Source organism: Phoca vitulina, unplaced genomic scaffold (genome assembly GCF_004348235.1).
Source record: "Phoca vitulina isolate PV1807 unplaced genomic scaffold, GSC_HSeal_1.0 scaffold10, whole genome shotgun sequence".
In the NCBI taxonomy this organism is placed as follows: Eukaryota; Metazoa; Chordata; class Mammalia; order Carnivora; family Phocidae; genus Phoca; species Phoca vitulina.
In genome coordinates, this window is record NW_022589713.1 from 14,122,675 (window position 1) to 14,150,548 (window position 27,874).

Below are 27,874 nucleotides of genomic sequence, written 5' to 3' on the forward strand. Positions count from 1 at the left end.
CTGGGAAGGTGCCACAGAGTCTTGGACATTCTGTGTAAGATCGAGCCCTGCCAGTGAGCTAATTAAATGAGTTTCTTTAAGAGCTCCAAGCTTAGCAGTAAGAGTGGGTTGTTAATTTCCTGACTCACCTATTCAATTCATTTGTGGTCCCAGCAAATATTCCATCTTGTAGGTTACACTGCCTGGCTTTATTTCGAAGCTGTTCCATTTCTTCACAGGGTAGATAGGAATGTGCAAAATAATAGCTTTTCTCTTTTGTGTGGGATATCGCTTATGAATTAGAGTTCAGTTCTTTGTGCAAAAGGAATTGTGGGAATGCCAGAACAATTTTGAACAAAACTAGATATTCAATTAAAAACCTTCCCTCCGAAAGCCTAAAGTTCTCACTGGAAAGATGAAGAGTCCCTCTCAGCACAGAGGGTACCCCATAACTGGGAGGCAGGGGAAAGAAACACAGGTTCTTCATCCCTATTTGTGAGCCTAGGAAACCTCTCTGGGAGTGCAGATGAGCTGCAAGTCATCTTCAGAGCTTAGAAATACAAATAACTACAGAGACGAAAGTCAACAATAAAGCTGCTATGTTAGAATTTTGTAGTTTAAGAATAACTTTACTTTTATTCCACAAGATCCTAGGGAAAGGAAAATGCTGTTAATTAAAACCCCCCAACTGAAGCCTCTTTGTTTTGATGAGATACAAGGTCTTGACTCTATCCAAGAAGGAGAAAGAGATTACTTAGCAGAGATAATTGCTACCTTCCCCTCCTACCACTTCCTGCAAAGAGTAAGGTTGTAGCAAATGTGAACACCTACCCACTACTAGAGAATACATCTCTGCCATTTTGCCTATCATCATTAAGGACCTATTCAGCTAGAATAATGAAATTGATTCTATGGCTGGCAAAATGGGATCTGGCTAACTGTCATGCCAATGCATAACATTTTATTTCTGTTGTCCCTTCTATCCCAAAGCTGGTTGTTGAGTTCAATATTCCTTCCTCTAGGATAATTTTCGGTAAATAAAAAATCTATCTACAGAAATTCATGATGGATATAGTTTCCAGCTGACTTGTTCATGCTTAGGGTCAGGTTTGGCAAATATACCACTTGTGTTTTTCATGCTTCTTTTTCTCCACTCACCCCTTGACTGTAAATATCCCTAAGAATCTCTTATGAACTCTCTTCCTTGTCTATACACCTTGCCCAAGTGCTCGGCCATTCTTGTGGCTTTATGTTTCATCTGTATGCTTATAACCCCAAATTCTTTCTTCTGTCTTAACTCTGTATAGTTCCAGCCTTTTATTTCCAGCTTTCTTACTGAAATTTCCATTTGAAATTCCACCTATTTAAGTCAGCATGTCCAAAACCAAACTTACTGTATTCCCCTGTCCACAAACTAATTTCTCTTATGCAGCCCCATCCACTAATTGTCTAAGATTGAAACCCAGAGTCACCCCTTGCTGCCTTTCAAACACCAAGTCTCATCAGTTCTCCATCCCAAATATCTTGGACATACAGTCTCTTTTGCTGTGTCCTCTCTGACATTACCTTTTATATATTCACTCATTAAAGCCTTGCTATATTGTAACGGTGTCCTAAGGGCTAGTGACACACAGGGAAGATAGAAATCAATGAATAAGTGAAGTACAAAGCACCATGGCCCTTGACCTATCAGAACCCAGGGTGGTGGATGTGCTGGGTGAAGCAGGATATGCAGGAGTTTGTGAGCCTGAATCTAGGATTCTATTTCAGTACAGCTAATTTATTGGTAGAACATTTGGGAAAGCCTCTAGCCACATGTCCATTCTGTCCTCTGCCCTGCTGCCTGTGCTTTATTTCCAAAGCTAAAATCAGATTGTCAGTCTTCTGATAAAAATCCTTTCCTGGCTCCCCACTGCAGCAGAACAAGTACCAAACTTCTTGTTTCTACTCACAAAACCTTCAAACTCAGCTTTTGTTCCCCATAGCACTATTCTTTTATACAACATAGTTACTAACCTCACAGTCCATGAAATAGGAAAGGACAGAAATGAAAATGCCCACTCTGCCTTAAAAAATTTACCGTCAGTATCATTCCCAATCATCCTCTTTACCCCTTTGGCAATCAACTCAGTGGATCATTTTCCTAATGATTGCTTTTCACACTTTGCATAACTGTTTCAAGTATCAAGACACTGAATGGTTTTGATGAACACAGATAATCAGTGTGTGATTATTTACTGTCCTGATGTATGCTCAGAGGCTCCATATAATATGTGTGCATATGGTAGCCAAGCAGCAGGCTGCCAGAAACAAGTCCTTCAGTCCTGCTTTTAGGAACATAGGGTTCATCTTTATAGATGAGTATAATCTCAAGAGAGAAGGAGAGCCAGGTGCCAACCACCTCTCCCTTCACAGGAGTAGGCCATGTAACAACATTCATTCATTAATGCATTCATTCACTCAGTCATTCATGCATCAAACACTTACTGAGCATTTGCCAAGTACCCCGTGTTGCAAAGATGTGCCCTGTCTCCAGGGAGCTCCCAGTGTCTTCTGTGATAAGTTTTGTGATTTCATTCAAATACGGGGATCAAAAAGGAGGGAGCCAGGTTTCTGCTGAGGAATTGGGGTCCTGGGGGACACTTGAGAGGTTTTTAAAGATTGAAGAATGGGGTTTGGGGGAAACAAGAAGTTGTATGTGTGGGTATGTGTGTGTACATTTAAGGAATGGGGGGGAATGGTAGCTCATGGATGGGAAAGAAATTGCTGCTCTGGTAAAGTGAACCAAAATGCAAAGTTAATTTAAAAACTACATGATTTGGGGGCGCCTGGGTGGCTCAGTCGTTAAGCATCTGCCTTCGGCTCAGGTCATGATCCCGGGGTCCTGGGATCGAGCCCTGCATCGGGCTCCCTGCTCGGCAGGAGGCCTGCTTCTCCCTCTCCCCCTCCCTCTGCTTGTGTTCCCTCTCTCACTGTGTCTCTCTCTGTCAAATAAATAAAATCTTTAAAAAAAATAAAAACTACATGATTTGGGTGATTTGGGGAAATTTTGGCAAGTTCAGTGTGACTTGAGGCAGGCAGCAAAGGGTGAGCAGGGGACACAGGGGGAGATGCTGGAAGATAAGCAGGGTGCAGATTATAGAAGACTTGGACCAAGGAGCTCAAACTTTCTCTGAAAGCAGTGGGAAGCCCAGAGAAATCTCTAAGCAAGGGAGTGACTCATCAGATTTTTTTTTTAAATGAAGGTCCAATGTGGAAACCAAGGATAGATTTGAGAAGATGAGCACTTAATGAATCCTTTTTAGGAAGGAAAAATCCATGGCTGTGTTTTAGCTAACTCTGCATATTTGTGTGTGTTTCCTCCTAGTGACAGTGCTGGCCATTTTCCATGAACTGCACGTCGACCCCGACCTGTACACACTCCTGTTTGGGGAGAGTGTGTTGAATGATGCAGTGGCCATTGTCCTCACCTAGTAAGTACCAGAACTTGACCTCTGTTTTTTTGACCATGTGAAATATGCTTCCAGTTGGTGATAATTCCCAGTGGCTTTAGAGTATCTTTTCTCTTATGTCATAGAGATGTGGCAATTTCTTTTTTTTAAACAATTGCTACCATAGAAAATCTCTAATAATGGGTATAATTCATTAGGTACCTTAATTTTTAACACTATTAATGAGTTTCATGTTTCCAACCTATTACAAGATACTACCCAGAGGGTAACTTTTTTTCCTCAGGTGCATGTATTTAGCTGATTCACTTAGAGTTCCTAAAATGCACATATGAGCTTCCCTCATTTCAAATCAATATCATTTAATTTTTTCCTTTATACAAACCATTTTCCAGATAATGGACTACTGCTAACCATTGTATTTATAGTAAGTTTGACATATTGGAGATAGAACCTGAGAGTCAGACTACTCTTTATTTCTCAATGCAAATGTTATGTATTATAGGAACACACACATCTTTAAATCCTCATATGACATGTGAAACTAATAGAGCTTCAACTAAGTGCTAACGTAATTTTCCCTTGATCCTGGAAGAATTTTCTTTTCGAGATGAGAACTGGTGCTCTTTTATATTTAACAAATGCCACTTTGGTGGCTTTCACTATGTCAGAGGTCTCTTCTTGGTTTTAGATTAAGACTAACATTTTGGGCAACTGTCAAATACCCCAAAGGAAAAATAGCTAGCTGACAATTAAATATGACAACAGGACTCAATTCAGGGTGTTAATCACTTCAAATGCATTTGAAAATGTATTGTGAAGTAACAAAAGATGTTTAAAAGCCAGATCTCACAGAGGAGAGTAGGAAACCATAGAATAGCACTACTCTTCTACTAGCTGACATTTCTTAAGGCCACCACCCAAAGTTGCCAGTGAATTCTGCAACTTTTAGGCAAGGTCTTCAAATAAACTTATATTTCACCTGGCCGGAGAGGTGCCTTTCCTGCATTAAAGGAAAATATCAGGTGATTGGAAACTAAGAGCAAAAGCCATGGCAGATTCACAAATGCTAATGGATGCTTTTAAAGAAAACACCAAGAACAATTAATTAGAACATCAGGAATCTCTGTCCAAGAAATACGAGTACTAAAGGGACATTTGGAGTAAACATTTTTTTCAAATCCGCTGAGTCCCTCATTTTTGCTTCTTGGGCTGCCAAGTTGTAAAAAGCCAAGCAAAATGAAACCACTAAAGCACAGATGAGCTTGGGAAAGAGTCACTCAGCTACAACCAAGGGAGAGTTTGGCCTTTCCACTTTCAGCACCATCATTCACTAGTTTCCCACTAAAAATGCAGACTCCAAGGATCAATGTTGATGCTGTTGTGTGCAAGCCCCAGGGGCGTTTGAAACAGTCTATTTATTATCTCTTCAGGTCAATACATGGTTATTATGGCAGTGCCTTTTCTCTCATCTACCCATGCACTGCATGTCTTAAGAAGTGTTTCACACCGTGGCAAGATCTCTTCCTTACTAGGCACAAGACACTTGCCATTCTAGCAACATCTTACGTTTCCCAGATTTGGCGGTTGAGGTGTTACACAGAGTGACCCCCAAAAGTTCCACCTTTAAAGTAAAAGGAAAACTAAAGTAGAAATACTTGACATGGAAACTTCCACACTTTCAAACTGCAGGCTCTTTCTTCTAGCTGGTGCACCTGGATCCCACTGGCGCCTTCCTTAGCTCTACTGAGGGTGTGTACCTGCACCATCCTGGGTCTGGACTCTCTGTCCACCAGTGCCGTCTGTGGCTGGCCACGTCCTCCACCCTGCACAATTTTCCACCATGGTGTACCCTTTGCTCACTTGCTTATGTGCTTTTTAAAAGTTTTACATGACTTTCAGACCAGAAGTTCAAACATTTGTCTCTTCACTTTCCTCTTCCTTCACATGAAACTGTTCCCCCTGACACAACTCTCTGCCTGGTAACTCATGCCTTTTCTTACACGCACAGAGTTCGCTCCTCCCCAGCTTGTTTCTGCCTAATCAGGTCTTTCACCACTTACCTCAGTCTCCTTCAGGAACCACTAGCCCACAAGCTGAGCCCCTAATCTAGCCCTGCATGAACCTCCGTCAATTCCCTTCCAGCATAGCAGGGCAATCTTGGGTTTGCACTTATATTTGGCGTTTTTTAGATAGTAACATTTTTTTTTAAGATTTTATTTATTTATTTGACAGAGAGAGAGAGAGAGACAGCGAGAGAGGGAACGCAAGCAGGGAGAGTGGCAGAGGGAGAAACAGGCTTCCCGCCGAGCAGGGAGCCCGCCGACGCGGGGCTTGATCCCAGGACCCTGGGACCACGACCTGAGCCAAAGGCAGACGCTTAATGACTGAGCGCCCCAGATAGTAACTTTTTGAACACAGAGTCTATGTGCTTGAAATGCATATTAAAAGTACAAATGAGGGGTGCCAGGGTGGCTCAGTTGGTTAAGCATTCGACTCTTCGTTTTGGCTCAGGTCAAATGATCTCATGGATCAAGGAATGGAGTCCAACATTAGGCTCTGTGCTTAGTGGGGAGTCTGCTTGTGGATTTTCTCCCTCTGCTCCTCCCCGCCAGTTATGCGCACGCTCACGCAGGCACATGCATGCTTTCCTTCTCTCTCTAAAATAAATAAATCTTAAAAAAAAAAAAGAACAAATGAAATCCCTTTTGTGTTTTCCTCTTCTTAGTTCCATCTTTGTGTAGTTTTGAAGTTTAAGAGTAGTGATAGAGCTCTTCTTGTACCATGGAAAAGAAAAGTTATGCATTTTGATGTGAAATCAAGTTTAATAAAGAACTCAAGTCATCAAGCACTATGGCCCTTGGCACTGCCTCCAGAGCTCCTTTGGAATGGCCACACAATTTCATTTACATTCCCATCTCCCATCACTAAATATTGCTGTTTAATGGGGCGCCTGGGTGGCTCAGTCATTAAGCGTCTGCCTTCGGCTCGGGTCATGATCCCAAGATCCTGGGATTGAGCCCCATGTTGGGCTCCCTGCTCAGTGGGAAGCCTGCTTCTCTCTCTCCCTCTGCCCCTCCCCCTGCTTGTGTTCCCTCTCTCGCTCTGTCTCTCTCTGTCAAACAAATAAAGATAAAATCTTTAAATAAATAAATAAATAAATACTCCTGTTTAAGAACCATCCTTTTCAGTTTTAGTATTTTTAAAATTTTAATTGTTAGTATTGTGACAATACTGTGCTCTAGCATTTCATTCAAATATATAGTAATTTAGCCACATTTTAGATTAAGTCAGCTTTTCTGTGCTAGTCTAAGAAGCCAATGGCAAATTATAATACTGTTTCTTAGGTTAAATGTGCTCTGAGTTTCAGACAACTAACATATAATCAAATTTGATGACCACAACCATTGTACACAGCAGCAGGTGGTGGATGGTGTCCCTATGGCTTAAAATGATCCAGAATTGTTCATCTTAAAATAAAATTGACTTTATTTAACAAAAAATTTTGAAATTAGCTTGTCTGTCTCTGACCCATACTGTTATTTTAAGTATGTAGGGAATGCCATGCCCAAACATATAGAATGTGTATTGGTTGGTAAATGAATGAATTCCACGTGATGGTTTTGCATTTCTAAAGATTGTTTAATAGGCTATGAAGAGAGGCAAAAGACATATTGAAGAGGTCTTGAAGGATGTGTGTTTTTGAATCCTGAACAAAGATATTTCTTTCAGAGGCAGTATGGTGGAGTACAGAGAGCCCTAGATTTAAGTCAAAAGAGCTGGTGTCAGGATTGCTACAGATTAACTGTGCAGTTATTACAGTTGACAGGAAACCAACCCAAACTGGAGTAAACAAAAAGGGAATTTGTGTTGGCTGGTGTGACTGAAGAGCAGGAGTAGAAATGGCAGCAAAGGACCCAGTGAAATGAGCAGGAACTCTTTTTTTTCTCAACTTCTTCAGGGTTAACTCCCTCACCTGGTCACAAGTTGGCTGCCAGTATCTCTGAGGGCTGTGCCTTCCTTCAGGAGAATGGAGCAAGCATCTTTGTCCCATTATTCCCAGTCCAAATCTTAGTACACTTTATAGATTATAATGCCATTTCAGACCCACTGTGGCCAGAGAAATGTCCTGCATTTATTGGCTCAGCTCTAAGTCACATGCTTCATGAGTTTAAAACTGTACTCATTTTCACTTGAAAGCATATGAACTAAGCCTGGGGAAAGGTGGGATTATTGCTCAGAGTGATACTGCCACAAAAAAGAAGTGGGTGCCGGACAGAAACAAAACACAACCAAACCTAGAAGACCACAACAGTGACTGTATGTGACTATAAACTTTCCGTGCTTGTTTCCTTACCTATGAAATGTAAGAACAGTTGTTCTGTATACATTACAAAATTATTTTGAGCAATAAATAAAGCATTATAGTTGGAAAGACTATAATCTCTATAATCTATGTAATCTATGCTATATAAAGATATATATACTTATAATTCATATAACCATTTATATCAATATCTTTCATTCTACTTACACATATCTCTTTGCTTTCATTAAAATGACTAAGGGTAGACCTGCTTCTAGTGAAGCATTCTTTCATAGATACAGCATTTTATGATCCAAGGAATATAGAGAATAACCATTTTCACATGTGATTTCCCCCACTAAGAATGAAGCACTTAGTTAAGGCATACTTTCTAAAGTTGATAAATCAAGAAATAGAGGTTGAAGCATATTACTGAAAGTTATAAAGGCACTCACAACCAAAATTGATATTACTCATGGGAGTTAGCTGGAAGAGGGGAGAGGGAAAGGAAGGGATAAGTTAACTAAAATGTCACATCTCTCATGATAATAAATCAATATATACTATGTGGAGTTGATAAATCAAGAAATGGAGGTATATCCATATTATTTAGAGTCATAGGACAATCATCAGAAGAACGAAAAACATAAATGGTTAAAGGAGATACTTTTGCTTTGTAGAACTCTGATTTATACAAAGGGGGGAAATGTAATTTAACTCTTTATTTTGTATCTTTTTATACTGTTTGAATGTTTGAATTTGTTTGAATTATATCTGTTTAAAGTATTCTTTAGGTGATCAAGGTATCAAAAGCAGAAACTAGAAAAGAAAAGCCAATTTATTTGATGGCAATAGAGTCCAGCAATTCTACCAAGCAAGAGTCAACACAAATAAATGATGAAGGATAAACCAATGAAAGCAGTTTCAACACACATGTTGATAGGTTGATGGTCTTTATAATGTACATGATGAATTGTTAATCTCCTTAATATACCAAATGTACTAGTTATGTTACTTTAGGTAAATTACTTAACCTCTCTGTGCCTAGATGCCTTGTTTATAAAGCAGGGCTGGTAAAAGCCCTCACCTCATTAGACAAGATTAAACATAAAACACCTAGGACAGGGCCTGGCTCATAACACTCAATAGAAGTTAGATATTAGCTGCTGATATTACTGCTGTTATCAAAGACCAATAAGGAAAAAGTAAACATAATAGAAAAATGGGCGGAGGATATAAGTAGATAATGAACAGAAGAAACATAAATGGCCAATAATACTGCTAAATAAGATCAGCTTCACTAGTAATGAAATAAAGCAAATTAAACCACTAACAAAGTATTATTTTTTGATGAGCAAATCTTCAAATCTCCAGAACTCATGAAAGAACAAGCATCCTTCAGGTAAATTGGAGTTTGAGGAAGTGGGAACCCTTCTACATTATTGGTGAAAGAGAAAAGCAATAGAACTTTTACAAAGGCAGTTGGCATTATTTGTTAAGAATTATTAGAATATGTTAATCCTCTGATCCACCTATTTCATTTCTAGAAATTTATCCTAAGAAGTAACTAAGGGCCTATGTAACAATTTCTCCACGGAGATGAGTGCATTGATTTGAGCAAGAAATTGTACATAAGTTACTAGTTGGTTGAGTAAATTATAACATATTAATATCATGTAATCCTTATGCAGTCATTTGAAAAATGACATAGGGAGAAAAATATATTGATGTGAAAAGATATTCACAATACAGTTTTAAAGAAAGTAAGAAATTTTAAAATGATATATACAGTAAGACCTATTTTAGTTAAAAAATCACAGCCAAATTTGTGTGTGTCTGTGAGTATATACATATAATTATAACATATTATAAATATAATTTATATATAAAATCAAAGTGTTAGGTGGGATCATAGGTGATTTTCATTTTCCTCTTTTGGCTTATATGTATATTTATTGGAAATAGATTAAGCTACTTCTGATCCACTCTGGTCCAAAGAATCCCCCATAAACATACTTAATAATAGGAAATCTTCACTTAAATACAGATTCTAGGGGCACCTGGGTCACTCAGTCAGTTAAGCATCCAACTCTTGATTTCAGCTCAGGCCGTGATCTCAGGGTTGTGAGATTGAGCCCTGCATCAGGCTCTGCACTCAGCGGGGAGTCTGCTTGAAGATTCTCTCTCTGTCCCCCTTTCTCCCCCCACCTTTACTATTTAAATAAGTAAATCTTTAAAAGAAATAAAACAAATACAGATTCTATAAAGGTTTAAGTCCAGAATTTTCTCTACCCATGAAAGAGCAGAAAGAGGATGTTGAGTGTTCTCGGCCATTTATCTGCAAAACAGAAATATTGCCAGTATTGTACTGAGAGACCTACTTGCGAAATAATTCCACAATGTACAAATGCCTCCAGATTTTCTTAGAGATAAAATAAGAAACCCATTAAACAGCTGGCTCTTGGATGACAATAAATACACACTAGGTGCCTTTGTTACCTTATAAGCAAATGCTTCTAAGGAAATTCAATGTAGATCATTAAAAAGGAGGGAGAAATAGAGCACTAATATTCTTTTTTTAAATAAGAGTGTTATGCTGCTTAGAGGTTCTTACTAGAAAATGTCATTTAAAGTGTGATACTGGTAAACGCTTGGCACTTAGAGTGAGTGACATTTTGAAAGACCACACTTTTTATATTTCATGCATCTTAAGCAAAATTTAACATGGAAGTTAATGGGATGGCTGTGAGACTCAAAGAACCATGTGACTAAGGAAACTCGAGACATCTATCATCCATTCATTCAACAAAAATATACTGAGGATCTGTATCTGCCAGACATTACGCTGAGCATTGATGATATAAATGGATAGGTACAGTCACCCGTCCCTGCCTTCAACAGCTCCTCACTAAAATAGGCAAACAATAGCTTGTAGCTATTTAATTTAATATGTGCACAAACCTTGCTCTAAAAATCATCCCAGAAAGCAGTTGTGTAGGGCTGGTTATAAATATATATCACTAAAGAAATTCATTATTTCTCTTGGTACCATCATCTCTAAATAAATTGCAAGCTCCTTGAAGGCAAGTTCCACCTTTCTCCATCCCCCACAACACACAGCTAATTATTTGGAAGGTTCTTAAATAATTACTGAAGGCACAAGTTAGTATACCTTTTCAGATGAAGGTAGAGACATTTTACTAATCCTCTCATTAAAATCTGTTCCAGAGGATGGATACTTAATATTCTTTATACTGCTTCTTCTGAATATTTGAAAAGCTTGTTCATTATCTTCATTAGGTCAACTTCCTCTCCCATTTGACCCATAGTTGTAAACACAGAGGTGATAAGGTGTCTCCTTTTCATGAGAATAAACCAAAACTGTTATCACACCATAAAGTATATTTCTTACGAATCTGCTTAACTTAAAAACAAGTTTCTTATATCTTGACACATCTTTCTGAAGGTAATTCACTTTGATATTTGCCTTGGAAACTGATCATCAGCATGAAACCATTTATTTTGATGCCTGTCTAGATACTGCTGTGATATATAATTAAAAAAAAAAAAAGTTAAGGCCCTTTTTGCTTAAGAACTTCTCCTGGCAGTCAATTCCATGCCGACTTCATTTTTTGGACAGCAGGTGGCATCACCTAGCAGGAATGGGTAGGCCCACACCCCTGCCTGCTCCTGTGCTGTTTGGTTTTTCTTATTGCTGATGCCTGGTTCCTGTCTCCTGGCTATGACTCTGGCATCTCCCTACCCTAGCTCTTAATGTCCCTGTTCAGATTGCTGGGAAGTGACCTTGGCTTATCCTGTGACTCTGTTCCTTGTCTCTTGGATTAGATAGGATGATCACTCACTGCTTCTCCAGAAATCAGCCTCATGACTTAGAATTCCTCCGCTCCATGTCAAGCCATGCATGACAAATTGATCTCCAAAAATAAACAAATAAAAGAAACCCATATTGATGCTGTCTTATCTTAATTCTGTTGTACTTTAATTCATTGGTGTATTAGTCAGATGTAAGTGACAGAAACCCAATTCAAATTAGCTTAGGCAAAAAGAATTCATTGGCTTCTTTAGCAGGGGCAACTCTGGGCAAGCCAGGACCCAGGGATTCAAACATGTCTATTTTTCTTTTCTATTGTCTATTCTTTCCTTTTTCTTTCTTGGTTCTGATTTCCTCTTAGTGCCAGCCTCATTCTTTCCTAGTATAAATACATGACTTATTCTAACAAGCAGCAGAGGGTGGCTATGGTATCTCCAGGCTTATATTGTTCTATCTCAAAGTAACACTTCACACTCCCAATATTTGCATGTCAGACACAGAGAAGGATTCGGATTGGCTCTGCTTATATCAGAAGATCGCCCCTAGGCCAATCACATTGTATTTCAAGGGAATTAAACATGATGATTGGCCAGATCTGAATCATTTCCCCATCTCTGTGGCCAGTGGCATGGAATCTATAATTAGAAGAAAGTGACTGGAGGGCAAGTATATGGGCATCCCAGAATAGTAACTATGGTATTTCATGAAAATAAAATATTCAGAACATGGTGGATTAAAATGAAGCAGATAGGCCATATGCCATTATAAACTGAAAGAAATGCTTTGTTTAAAGAGGCAAAAAATTCCTTTCTAAGTGTAGGGTTGATTTTGAAGAAAGAAAAGGAAATTCCCAGGTGTGGGACACAAGAGAGAAATCACTTACTGTGAGAAGCTGCCATTGTCAGTGGCCATAGGATTTTGTGTAGGATATAGACCCAGAGGTTTTGGAGTTGGAGTCTTATTTCCATGTGGAAATCATGGAAGTCAAACCTTTTTGAATATAGCCTGGAGTCCAGGGTGCTCCCCCAGTCACATAAACTCTGTTCAACAGCCTTAAGGAATTGTGAGGAAGCTTGCCATCTATATGGAATTTGAATCAAAATCCCTGATCTTGCAGTTGTGACAGAGGAAATAGAAGCCAATAAATTAATATAAAAGTTTTCAGTACTATTGAAATGCCTGCCCCAGCCTCATTTCTCTTTCCTTATTTCCAAATGTGCTAAACTGCTTTGAAATGAGACTTTCTTAACCCAGGCACATGGAAATCCCACAGAAAAAAACCCCACAATTTTTCCTGAAAATGAGTTCATGGTAAAAGTTTACAGGCCACAAAGGGAAAAAAATCCACCATGAAGAAAAGCCAGGCGATAAACAAAAAAGTAAATCAGAAGAACAAGGACCCTGAAGAACTAAACAAAAATTACAAAAATCTGAGAACAATTATAAAATGGGCATATTAAAAATGACTGAAGAGGTAAATGGAGAAGTAAGGAAAATATGAAAGAATAGTAAAATAAGAAACAAAAAACTTTTCAGAAAGAAAAATGTGGATATTGGCTTTAAAAACTGAATGACAAAAATGTCATATTAGATCCAGCTGGTGACCCAAAAGATAAAGTTAGCCAATGACCCAGAATTCAGTACAGATTTAAAAAATATAAAAAGTTGGCTAAGAGACATGGAGGATAGCATGAAACATTTCAGAATGTATCAATAAGAATTTCAAAAGGAGACACTAAAGAGAATCAATTTGTGACAATATTTAATGAGATAACGGAAGATAATTTTTCAGAATTGAAGAAATTAAAACATTGCATTATATCCAGAGTTGGATAAATTAAAACTCATTCACACGCAAATATGTTGCAGTGAAACATGAGATCATCAAAGACAAAATGGAAATTTTAAAAGCAAACAGAGAGGAAAGATGGATTACTTACAGTGGAAAACTACTTAGATGGCATCAGTTTTCTCACTAATGATAATAGCTACCAGAGGACAGTGGAATAGTAAGTACAAATTATAAAGGGCAAATAACCAAAAACCTAAATTCAAAATTCAACTGAGATATCATTCAAGGATAAGAATGAAATAAGATATGTTCAGGTAGACAGAATTTACCACTTATGGATAATCGGTGATAGAAATAGGAAACTGAACTCAGAAAGAAGGACACAAGGAGTAGTGAGCAAAAAAATTGAAACAATCATAAATTTAATAAGGAATGACTGTGACAATAAAAATAATGATTATTAGTGGAGAAGGGTAAAATAAGGTGACCCAAGCACTCTATTATCCTCTACAATATTCAAAGACAGTGGACACTAAATGATGGAGGAGAGATGATGTTATGTAGAGAAAGTGGAGATGGCAAAAGACATGTTTATTAACATAATCCAATTTTCACTCAAGTAGCCAAGTTCTTCAGAATGTTTCTCAAAATGGTGTAAAAGAGTCTGACAACAGATTTCAATTTGGATTAGAAATGTTGAAATCAATTCATAGGTAGTATGAAATTCTGGATAGTCTTCAGTAATTTCAAACTGTGCAGAGAATTCCTATATTTTAGGAGGCTGGTGAAGTATCTGCCCTGGAGTCCCTCTATTTTTCTTTGAGATTTTAGGCTCTCGCCTTAGTAGCTGTAGTGTTTCCAGTTGTGGAACTCATCATATTCTCTCTAGAGGCTGTCTTTCATCTTTCCCATTGTCTTCCTAGTTTCTCTTACTCTCTATTCTGCTTACCTCCTGTTCTCTTATTGTCAGATTTATGATCTACACTAGAATGTCATCTGTTCAGTTCTCTCCAATTCCTTGGAAGCTGTTACCTCCGTGGGTGGACAGCAGGGGACATTTTCTGCCATACCAGTTGTTGATATGCTGTAAGATGTAGATGTCTTAAAAATTGTCCTTTATGTACACAAGTAACTTTGAACTGATATTCTAGGCAACTAACCAGTTTTGAGAAAAAGTTGAAAAGTTATTTCTGTCTTCTGCTATATTCTGTCACTAAGTCATAAGAAACTCCTTAATCATTTTAGCCCGTGTTTGAAATTTTAGCTTTCCACATTGAAAGGTTTGGTGATGTTCTCTAGTCTGAGCCCAGGATGACCAGCCATGTAGTAAGAAAGTGACTTGTACTAAGCAAATTACATCTGAGGCAGAAGTGGACACCAGGGTGCTGACATAATAAATACCAAGAAATGACTGACCCAATGACCAGAATATAGATGCTGGCATGATCAGCTCATTTTCTTTCCATGGTCAAGCTACTTAGGAAACAGAATCATGATCAGCATCTACTTTAGCAATTCACCATGGGAAAATACTCTCACTGGAATCTCAAATACCCCAAAGATCATATGATAAAAGCAGTCTTTCCTATAGGCAAACCTGCATATAAAGGCAAATAATATCCAGCGGGTTGTATGGTGAGCATGGGACAGGTGACTGATAGATTGATGACAACTGTTTATCTGCATCCTTCACACAAAAGGTATTTTTTTTCTGATGGACCTTTAAATTTTGAAATGCTTGGCAACTACCCCCAAATCCATACCAACATTTAGGATAACTTAAAACTACTCATAGTTTGTTAGGATAACTAAAAATTTCTCTCTCCCCTTTACATAAAGCTGGAATGGTCACTTGCAGTGTTTGATTGTGTGATTCTTCTAAATTCTCCCGTGACTAATCAATCCTTCTACTGATTGATACATTGTACTTTTGTCACCGTACATGAATACCATTCGTCTCTATCCTAATGTCCTTTAATATCTGGTGGGGGGATTGATAGTGATTCCCTCTTCTTCTCTATGTTCTGACCAGTGGCATACATTCCCAGGACAGTAGCCTAGCGACAGGGAATAGTTCATAACTAGATATCAGGCCCATCTGTGAGAAGCCATCTATGAGAAGAACCAATTAGGACTTTAGCCTCATGAGAGGGTAGATTTCAAGGCTGTTAAACTGGCTTCTATTAATAACATGATCTAAAACACTACACATTAAACTTTTGGAGAGGGAGTCATAAACTTCCCTTAGTGACTGAAGAAACCTATGGCTCTCACCTAAGGGGCTAGAGGGAAGTGCGTCTAAACAAAAAGATAAAACTATAGTTTCAGGAGCTCTGGGTTAATATTTTTTTTGTCCTAAGGCATATTTTCTCTCTAATGTGTTTAAGCCTGACTTCCATTATGAACAACTGAGACAATACCTTTTATTTCAGGTGATCAACTCTGAATTTTTTCCTAAAAAAATTTTTCCAGGGAACAAGGGACCAAATCAATATGCGATCATAATTTTGGTCTAAATTAAAAGTACTCTCTTGGCCTGAAGAATATAATCTGTTTATATTACTTGGCTCCATAATGAATTTACATGGCAGGCTTATTGCAAGTTTTATGTGGGCTCTGCCTTACTGGGGCATGTAATGCTTAGGGAATCTGATTAAAACTTTGGGAAGCAGCAGCTGTTCAGCTATAGACGGTGAACTCGGGGCCCATTTTTCAGAGCCTGACTGCAAGGCCTGACACACTCGCCAGCTACTGGGTGATATATGAACTGTCTTTGAATGCCCAGCTCCTGTGTTAATAGCTTTAAAATATCGGTTGTTTATGAGAAAGAAGTTGGGAGCTCTTATCAATTTTCCTGACCCAGAGGTCCTCAAATACATCATTTTTTTTTCATTGCCAGAATGACAGGCAGTGCTGAAGGGAAAAGGAAGAAATTTTTTCACCATTTAGTTTGTTCTTCATGGGTTAACAGTAAGAGTTTCTCATTTCAAAAGATAGTGCAATGAGTGCCAGTGAAATTACACACATAAAAGCCAGACTACATACTTTCTGGCATCATTCTGTAGTGTCAGAATCATAATGTAGTTAAATCTGATTTTTCTAAAGATGCTTATTAATTCAAATTGGACATATGGAAGTCAAATTCTGAAGCCTGTGCCAAATGGATTACTACCAGAATGGCAGTTAAATGGTCAAATTCGATTTAAAGTTCAACCCTAATATGTTCGGAAATTTATATCTTTTTTTATCTTTAACCCCATCCCCATCTTCACCTGCCTACTTTGTCTTTACAGACATTAGAATATCTTCTAAGTGGGTGAGTTCTTAATTATGTGACTGTTGACCATTTAGATTTTTAGGCATTATCTATTGTTCTTATAGCAGCCTACTTTTAGCCTTTTCATTAGCATGTTTATAAGAAAAAGTTATGAAAAGTAGAAAAATATATACATGTATGCATTCAATTTTCTTTTTATTAGTAATTCTGGTAAAGGTTTTGTTGGAAAAAATTTTAATCTAGAACATACCTCATGTGTGGATAGTGTGTTTTACTTTTCCATGGAGAAGTGAAGGCTGGTCTGGGAGTCTAGATGATGACTCTATCATTTACTAACTTTATACCATTGAGCGAGTCAGTCACCCTCTTCAAGTCTGCTTTCTGATTTCATCAAGATAGCAGTTTTAGTATACATATCTGTCCTAATCTTAAAAAATATAAATCTGTTGGAGCACCTGGGTGGCTCAGTCAGTTAAGCAGCTGCCTTTGGCTCAGGTCATGATCTCAGTGTCCTGGGATCAATCTCCATATCGGGCTCCCTGCTCAGTAGGGAGCCTGCTTCTTCCTCTCCACTGCTTGTGCTCTCTCCCGTGTGCACACACTCTCTCTCTCTCTCAAATAAATAAATAAGATCTTTTAAATTTTTTTAAATTAAAAAAAAATTCTTAATCTCAGGAAACAAACTGAGGGTTGCTGGAGTGGTGGGGGGGGGGGGGGTGGGGGTGGCTGGGTGATAGACATTGGGGAGGGTATGTGCTATGGTGAGTGCTCTGAATTGTGTAAGACTGTTGAATCACAGACCTGTACCTCTGAAACAAGTAATACATTATATGTTAAAAAAAAAAAAAGAAGAAGAAGAAGAAGATAGCAGGAAGGGAAAAATGAAGGGGGGGAAATCAGAGGGGGGGGGAACCATGGGAGACTACGGACTCTGAGAAACAGGCTGGGGGTTCTAGAGGGGAGGGGGTGGGGGGATGGGTTAGCCTGGTGATGGGTATTAAAGAGGGCATGTACTGAATGGAGCAGTGGGTGTTATACACAAACAATGAATCATGGAACACTACATCAAAAACTAATGATGTAATGTATGGTGATTAACATATATATATATATATATATATATATATATATATATATATATATATAAATCTGTTGGGATTTTAGAAGTGAGATTGCACTGAAAACATAAATTATGAAAGTGGATAAGACCAATGTTGTGACGAAACAAAACTGTAGAAAACCAAAGCCTAAAACATGTTAATTATTTACTAAGATGGATACAAAAGACTATTTATATCCATAAAACAGGGATGAGTTGAAACTTAAAAAGTAGAAATTGAAAATAAGAAAATCAAAACAAAATTTTCAATAGGAGAAATGATAGGATATGATGAGCTGATATGATTGTTTACTTAAAAGTATAAGAGACTTGGGGCACCTGGGTTGCTCAGTGCATTAAGCATCTGACTCTTGGTGTCAGCTCAAGTCCTGATCTCATGACTCATGGGACTGAGCCCCGCACTGCAGGCTCCATGCTCAGTAGGAGTCTGCTTGGATATTCTCTCCCTCTGACCCTTCCCTCCCTCTCTCTCTTTCTCTCTCTCTCAAATGAACAAATAAATCTTTAAAAAAAAAATAAAAGAGACTCAAATGGCAAAATATTAGAGAGCTCAGAAATTTGGCTAGACAGAAGATGAACACACAAAAATCAACAGCTTTCCTGGACTTCAGCAACAACTGATGATAAAATGTAATGGGAAAATTATTTTGTTCACAATAGCATTTTAAAATCTTAAGTCATTAGAATAGCCCTAAATAATAAACCTGTGAGATATTTGAGAAGACTAGTCATAACTTTAGTGAAGGACAAAAAAGACCACCTCAATAAATGAGGGGACCTGCTATGAAATATTATTAAGTCGTCAACTCTCCCCCCAAGTAATCTATAGCTTCAGTATAATCTCCCTCCTAAAATCCCAACAGATATTTTTAGGATGTTTCTAAAGTTCACATGGAGCTTCTGCTTAAGATTTTACTAGCCTCCCTCAAAACAAATTAAAATTATGAAATTATGAAAAACATTGAAAAATAGAAACTTTTTATAGCCCATGAAACGGAAATAGCCACAGTTCCAAACCATAAACTCTGAAAGATTTAAGTATGAAGTATTGCTGTCAATAATGTGAAATCTTGAACAAGAAATGGAAATATGCCCAGCCAAGTTGGTTTCTCTCAGACCTGACAGCAGATCACTTACTGAAAGGACCAACCAATATTCCGTTGTTTAGAGAACAGATAAGATCAGGTAAGTGGGCCAAGGGTGAAATGGGGGAAATAGTCTGACCTTTCAAAATGAAAGATGAGTAGAAATCATGCTGACTCACATTCTAGTTTTCTAGCTAGGACACTGCAGAGGCTATCTGCACTGGGGGTGGGTTGTGGTGGGAGCAGCAATTTCCAAATCAAAACATAATTCATTTGCAACTTATGGGTCTTTTCTGTATGCCACATCAATTTGAATGCTATGGACTGCAAAAAGATGTATTCCCAGCAGAGAGGAAATAGATTTGGTGACAGATGCTTAAGACAAATAACTTGTGGCAGTTTTAAAACATGGCCCTCAAATTCTTTGACATTCCTCTCATAGAGAGAATGAAGTCTATGTTCCCTCCCCCCTTAGATCTACAGAAGGCAGAGGAAGAGATGCTGTGCCAGTTTCCAAGCCTAGGCCTTAAGAAACCAGCAGCTTCCACTTCCTGTCCCTTGGGACACTCCCTCTTGTGAGATGGTTAAGCTGGTCTGTGGAGAATACTACCTGGGGAGGGAATGATAGCCAGCAAGACTTCCCAGACACATGGGTGATCCATCCTTGAAGCTGACCCTCCAATCCCATTCCAGCTGCCCCAGCTGATACCAGGTGCCACAGAAATGAGCTGAACCTACGGAGCTCTGACCAATTTGCACATTTGCGAACAAAATAACTGATTATTGGTTTAAACCACTAAGTTTTGGGGTGATGTTATGCAACAATAGATAAACAAAACAAAATCCAAATTAAAACTTCAGTCAGCCTCAGCTTATTCAACTTTATTTCATCCCTTATCTTGTATCCCTGTACTATTCTTTGATAAATAGCCAGTCTCTTTTAAAGATGAGTAATAATCAAAAAGGAGGGCAGGGAACACATTCATCAAAACTGCAAAATATTTTTTTTAAATTTAAGCCAAAGAAGAGCCCATAATCCCCAAATAAATTTATCAAAGAACTACAGAAAAGTTTAGACAAAAGAATTCTCCATTATCATGAAGGACAATATAGATTCTATCTATATCATCTATATATCTATATCTATATATCTATAATTCAGGATTTCAAAAAAGAGATAAAATAATGAAGGGAGATTAAAAGTGTGCTGGCAAGAGCTCAGGAGAAAAGCTGGAAAGATAAATAAAACCACTAAAGATATAAAAGACACTTTACAAGCAACAAAAATAGAATGAACTCTGAAAACACTGTCAGAGACATAAAAAACAGACTTGAAATAAAACAAAGTAAAATAGAACAAAGATGTAATAATGACTATAAAGAATATTATAGAAAAGGATGGCAGACATCTGGGTGTTTTTGAAGAAAACACATGGAAAATATTTTAAAACATAAAACAATATTCCCCTGAAATGATATAATATGTGGATTGAAAGATACAAAGAACTCACTGGATGCCAGAAAATTTTTATTTGGAATCATCAACACCATGAGATTATCTGGTAGACTTAATGAATTTCAAGTTTAAAGAAAGAATTATGGGGACATCTAGGCAGAAAATCCAAGTCACTTACAAGAGCAGAAATAGTCATGTTGGCCTTGGACTTGACCACGATGACATACAATTTCAGAAGATGGTAAAGCAGCACATTTTCACTTATGAGGGAAAGAATGTGAAACCCAAGCCAAATTGTCCTTCCCATATAAAGGCAACAGATTGGATGTTTTAATAAATAGTGTGGGGCAATGAGCTATTCTTTTGGGAGAAAAAGTTAAATGTCTAATTCACATCATTCCTAGAAAGAAACTCTACATTGGTTTCAGAGCTGAATGTAAAGAAAAAACTATGAAGATATTAGGAGCCATTTCTATAATTTTGGAATGTTAATGGTCTTCCTAAATAAAATTCAAAATTTAAAAACAATAAAGTAAAAAATTAACCAATTTAACTACACAGAATTTTAAAAGGTAAGTAACAGCAGAAATAGAAAACAAATGATAAACTAGAAAAAATAATTACAACATTTTTTACAATTACCATTTTAAATACACAAAGAACTACAAATCAATGTGAAAAAGAAAATACAATAGAAAATTGGATAAAAATATGAATAAATAGGGGCACCTGGGTGACTCAGTCATTAAGCGTCTGCCTTCGGCTCAGGTCATGATCTCAGGGTCCTAGGATCGAGTCCCACATCGGGTTCCCTGTTCCACAGGGAGCCTGCTTCTCCCTCTCCCTCTCCCCCTGCCTCTGCCCCTGCTCCTGTGCTCTCTCTCGCTATCTCTGTCACTATCTGTCTCTCTCTATCAAATAAATAAATAAAATCTTTAAAAAATATGAATAAATAATTTATAGATCTCTCTGTATGTGTGTGTATGTAAGTATACATATACAAAATACATACAGTCAAGTAAAATGATGTTTATTTACAAACAGGAAAATGCAAATTAAAATGAGACATTTTTCATCCATCCAATTAGCAAGATTTAAATTTTATTCATGTTTAGATCAATGTTGGCAAGAATGAAGAAAATCAAGCATTCTTACACACTTTTTGTCACTATCACCCAAAACTTTAAATGTACCCAGTAAAACTACTTCTCGTGTTACGTAGATAAGGATACCTATACAGTGTATCAGTGGAATGACAACAAAAATGTGAATAGCCAGAATGTCTATTGATAGGGAAGAGATTAAATATATTGTACTAGATATAAACTAGGGGAAACTTTGGAGCCTTTAAAAAGTAGATGACATAGAAAAATCTCTAAGACATTTTAAGTTACAAAATAATGTTTCTGAAAAATACATATTGTATACTAGCATTTATGCAAAAAATAACATTTGTATATAAATGCATATAAATGTAAGGGAATGTCTTTTGCATTTTGCTCTATATACTTTTCCATTGCCTTAATCTTTAATGCAGATAGTATATTTTTGTTTTACTTCTGTAATAAAAATGATTTAAGTACTAAATGCCTTCTTAATGGAAATAAAAGTATCTCCTCTGCTTACCTAACAGAGGTTTTAAGTTGTGTTTACTGTTATGTTCTGGCCTTCTATTGTTAGTAGGTCTCCATCTAATGAACGAATGAATAGATATGCAGTGAGGATCCCATGGGAGGATGCTTGTAAAAGGCATATATAAGCACAGGTATTTATGTCACAGCAAAACCTGATTTTATTTTTTTTTAATTTATTAATAAATTTATTTTTTTATGTAGTGTTCCATGATTCATCATTTACATATAATACCCAGTGCTCCATGCAATACATGCCCTTCTTAATACCCATCACCAGGCTAGCCCATCCCCCCACCCCCCTCTAAAACCCTCAGTTTGTTTCTCAGAGTCCATAGTCTCTCATGATTCATCTCCCCCTCCGATTCCCCCCCCTTCATTAGTGCTCACCATAGCACATACCCTCCCCAATGTCTATCACCTAGCCACCCCATCCCTCCCACCCCCCTCCACTCCAGCAACCCTCAGTTTGTTTCCTGAGATTCAGAATTCCTCATATCAGAAAGGGGAACCCTCCTACACTGTTGGTGGGAGTGCAAGCTGGTGCAGCCACTCTGGAAAACAGTATGAATGTTCCTCAAAAAGTTGAAAATAGAGCTACCATACGATCCAGCAATTGCACTACTGGGTATTTACCCCAAAGATACAAATGTAGGGATCTGAAGGGGTACGTGCACCCTGATGCTTATAGCAGCAATGTCCACAATAGCCAAACTGTGGAAAGAGCCAAGATGTCCATCGACAGATGAATGGATAAAGAAGATGTGGTATATATATACAATGGAATATTATGCAGCCATCAAAAGGAATGAGATCTTGCCATTTGCAACAATGTGGATGGAACTGGAGGGTATTATGCTGAGCGAAATAAGTCAAAAAGAGAAAGACATGTATCATATGACCTCACTGATATGAGGAATTCTTAATCTCAGGAAACAAACTGAGGGTTGCTGGAGTGGGGGGTGGGGTGGGAGGGATGGGGTGACTGGGTGATAGACACTGGGGAGGGTATGTGCTCTGGTAAGCGCTGTGAATTGTGCAAGACTGTTGAATCTCAGATCTGTACCTCTGAAACAAATAATGCAATATATGTTAAGAAAAAAAAAAAAAAAGAAGAAGATAGCAGGAGGGGAAGAATGAAGGGGGGGAAATCAGAGGGGGAGACGAACCATGAGAGACTACGGACTCTGAAAAACAAACTGAGGGTTCTAGAGGGGAGGGGGGTGGGAGGATGGGTTAGCCTGGTGATGGGTATTGGGGAGGGCACGTTCTGCATGGAGCACTGGCTGTTATGCACAAACAATGAATCATGGAACACCACATCTAAAACTAATGATGTAATGTATGGTGATTAACATAACAATAAAAAATTTTTAAAAAGAGAATTCCTCATATCAGTGAGATCATATGATACTTGTCTTTCTCTGATTGACTTATTTCCTTAGCATAATACCCTCTAGTTCCATCCAAGTCGCAAAACCTGATTTTAAATTATGAGAGTAGATCTTAGGAATGTGTGTGTCTCTGATGCTAGTAATTGATTGAAAACTGAAATCTTTGTCCAACCAACCAGCTGCTTGACTGATAATTTAGAGACTTGATTCACTGTTTCAGAACAGAATAGGCCCAACCAGACCTGATAAAGCCCTAATACCCCTGCTCAGAGTTGTGTCCAGATTTGTGGAAGAGTTGCACCAGGCTCCCAAACCATGGGGACAACTTATCAAACCAGCTAAATATAAGATATATATTACCCAATATGTGGACTTCCAAAAATACAAATGAAATTTTCTTCTACCTTCAAACAAAACCCCCAATTTGCCATTTAGATTATTTTTTATTTGAAGTTCCAAATTCCTAATCATATAATATTTTTTAAGAGGTATTAAATGTATGTACCATGTACTTGACTCAGGAAAATACATTTACAAAAGTTACAAGTTATTGCTATTGGCGGGGAGGGAACAGGGGAGTTCTAACTACTTTGGGAGCTAGGCAGGTAATATAAATTTGTGATAGACCAGGACACAAGACAATAAGAAATGGTGGGACCAGTGGCTAAGTGGAGGGTACATGCCCTCCAAAAGTACTTTAGGTTCAATTTTAATTTTAAACAGTGTGATGGCCAAATATAACTGAAGGCAGCTGGTTTGAGACCCCAAGTTTAATTGCCATAAACCAGCTATTCCATCAGAATCTTCTCATTGTCATTGTCATCTGAGGCTACCCTCATTTCTACCTTTACTCTTTTGTGCTTATTGTTTTATCAGGAATTCTTTCCCAAGCCTTCTATCTCCAAATGGTAATTATTTTGCAAAATGGAGATCACATCCTACCTCTCCAATAAACAGTCTCAAGAATATCCCAACCATCGATCCCCTTCTCTGAACCCCAGGGAAAGCTTTATTTGGAACCATAGACTCTCAGAGTGAGTCAAGGCATTAAAGATCAATCAATCCAGTCACAGATAGAACTGTCTTCCAATATGACCAGCAGGAGGTCAGTCCACCCAGATCTCGCGATCTGTTGGGAAGGCAGAACAACTGAGGAGCAGTGAGTTCTTCCTTCTACTCATCTCTCAACTGATCCCCTATATCTTCAAGCCAATGGTCCTGGTCTAACCTTTGGGAATCATATAGTAACTAGCAGCCTGGTTTTGTTGGGTCTCCCCAGTGTTGGCTAGCAAAGTGGTTTTTTTGTTGCTGTTGTTTTTGTTTTTGTTTTTTTAGAAACATCTGAATTTATTGCCCAGATTTAAAAATCAAGAGAATTAACATAAAAACCCAGAGCTGGTTTCTTTTGAAAAAGCTGTAAGATCTACTAATATTGTGTTGAAGAAGAGTGCCCTTCATTTATGTATTAGGAAAAATAAAGCCAGGGGCGCCTGGGTGGCTCAGTCGTTAGGTGTCTGCCTTCAGCTCAGGTCATGATCCCAGGGTCCTGGGATCGAGCCCCGCATCGGGCTACCTGCTCCTTGGGAGGCCTGCTTCTCTCTCTCCCATTCCCCCTGCTTGTGTTCCCTCTCTCGCTGTGTCTCTCTCTGTCAAATAAATACATAAAATCTTTTAAAATAAATAAATAAAGCCATTTATATATTAGAAAAATAAAACTATCAGAAGGAATTAGTTTTCTCCTCTGCAAATCCCTACTTCTGTTCTATGTAAGACATAGTTTCAATTCCATTCATCATCCTAGTTTCTCCCCTGTGAATGAGTTTGCTTCTATGTTTTCAAAAGTGAATTAGAATTTTTGACCCAAATGCAGGGATTATTTTTAATCCCTACTAAATTTTCTTAGGATTTATGCAAGACAATTGGCCTCTCATCAGAAACTTGGGACTAATATGGAGAACTTAGATGTAAGCAAAATTAAATAATTGGGTATTGATTAAAGTAGCAATAAAAATCAATATTTCTAGTAGCTTGGCAGAGAGGTCTATTTACAGGCTTATTCTATTTAATATTTCTATCAATGACTGAGATCTAGGGACAGATCACAGGCTTGTCAAATTTGCAATTGATATGAATCAGAGAGGTACAGCAAATATACTGGATAAAATATTCAGATTCCAAGAGACAGCAACAGGGTAGAGAAATAAACTACCATATGTAGTTAAGGTTAGTTTGACATCACTAGTCTCTGAATTACTAATTATCATATCATAATCATCCTATCAGATTTTGTTTTAGGCTATTAACTGATAAATAATCCTAGGTAAGAGCATTTCCAAAGAAATATCCTTAAAGCAAAGTCTGTATTCAAAAAATACACTGGAATATGAATTTATTTTTTAAATTTATTCAGAGCAAATTAAAAATTGAGCTGTAAATCAGAATTTCATTGTTTCCTCTAAGAGTTTCATATAATGAAATCAACTCATGACCTGAAAGCTAATCTCAGATCCTTTTCCCCCATGAGCTGCATTATAATTAATACAATGGATATTATCTGAAAAATTTCACGGTAATTGTCAAGATAGAAAGAATTTATCTTAACTTCTGTGGTAAGAGGAATAGCTCTATGCTCTTATCCATAAGAATCACTACTTTTCCCCTAAATAAATGGATGTTCAGAGCAAAACGACAATTCACTGGAGTATGAGCTTTAGCTCAACAAGGAATACTTTTTTAAAGAATATTTATGTTTAATACTGGCAATTCTAAATACTGTACCCTGATCATTAGCACTTATCATGATTTGCAATTATATATTCAATTGTTTACTCATTCATTGTTTATTATCTTCTACTATTTTGTAAACTCCACATGGACAGTGACCATGTCTGTTTTCCTCATCAACACATTGTCACCACTCAGCACAGTTCTTTGCACTCGTAGATGCTCAATATGTATTTATTGAATGAATAGTTTATAGAGATCAAATTAGCTACCAAGCTTGATTAATGATTTTCCATTAACTGATGAGTTGAGTGGACAGACTATTTATTTCTCAGTGTTTACCCCATTGTAGTAACGGATTGCCGTCAGTTACATGTGAAGAATATTACATTTTTCCTTTGATGTTATCACCAGAAAGGTGACCTCTTTACATGCAGATGACCCAGAGGAAAGCAAAAAATTGTCATGAATTTACTCAAAAGAGATTTAGTTAGTAAAACATTTATAGTGAATCTCCTCTGCTGCTGCTATTTGTGTCTGTTTAAACCTTTTTGGCAAAAAGAAAAAAAGAAAACTGAGCTTGATTTATTGATGGACTGATTGTACAAGAAGAAATTTTGAATATAATAATTTTGGAGAAAATAAAATATTTTGACTATGACATTGCAAAGACATATTTGAACATACTCTTTGGGCCTGATTAATGCCATCTGTAAAATGAGTGTTGACTAAATGCTTCCTATTTTATGTAATGTAACTGATACCACCAAGTTATGGTTCAGAAAATAATTTCACAGTTCAGAAAATGATTGGCCTAACAGAAATAATCAATTTAAGTGACTCAAATAGCTCTCCATATTCCACTATATTCCATCTCACTAACAATGAGTATTAAAGAGCAAATTATTATGGTATTCTCCCTATCCTTTTATCCTTCCAACCTTCCACCCTCATCCATCTGTTTAGTGAAATATCTTCTGCTCCCTAGTTTCTCACATTCTAAACAAGAGCATGGTATTTCTAAGAGATCACAAACAGAAAATAGTAATTTCCTAAGAAAGTAGTGTGTAGTAGTGATTAACACATATTAAGGGGGAGCCCCAGGGTAGAATACAGACTACATTAAATAATTTATCAAATTATTAAATACAGATACGTTAAATAATGGCCTGTTCTCCTGGCAGTTCACAGTTTAATTGCAGAAGTATTCTTCACCTGAGCTTGTACATTACCACTTTCTACTAATTTCTTTTTGAATTTGAATATCTATTAAGTATTTACTATGTTATGGACTAAGTGATTTACATACATCATCACATTCAGTCCTCCCAACAACACTATGTAACAGACACTTCTTATCCCCATTTAATTTAAGATGAGAAAACTAAGGCTCAGGAAGGTTAAGAAATTTGCCCAAGACTCCTCAGCTAGAAAATGGCAGAACTTAGTAAAAGAGCCACTGTGCAGATGTTTGTTAAATCTGAAGTGAGATCATTAGAATAAATGTCTAAAGAAAGAGGTCCTACAAGAGAAGGATCTTGGTGCAAATGAACCAAGGGATCATGTCATGACTTACAGACACAGGAGCCACTGAGAAGAAGGGTTTCCTCAACCTCATTGCTGTTCCATGGCCAAAGCACAGCTGTGACAAAAGGTTCAGTGGGAAGGGCATGAGGTGACCCAAAGACTGCTTGGGCTGAAGCCCCACCACTGCTACTTCCTAATGATCCTGGACAGTTATTTGACTTATTTGGCCTGCATTGCTGTCATCAACAAAATATAGGTGCAACTTTTATGAAAACTTAATAAGATGGGCTCCTTGTTAACAG

General features: G+C 37.6%; 1 protein-coding gene across 5 annotated transcripts in view; it reads left to right on the top strand.

Annotated features, from left to right (window-relative positions):
* The window catches only part of SLC9A9 (solute carrier family 9 member A9), a 678,420-nt gene that overhangs the window by 297,708 nt on the left and 352,838 nt on the right, over nucleotides 1–27,874 (top strand). For all 5 annotated transcript variants that reach the window (XM_032408521.1, XM_032408519.1, XM_032408520.1 and 2 more), the window contains one exon: nucleotides 3,347–3,452. In XM_032408521.1, the coding sequence (XP_032264412.1) occupies nucleotides 3,347–3,452 (106 nt within the window). The remainder of the gene's footprint in view (nucleotides 1–3,346; nucleotides 3,453–27,874) is intronic.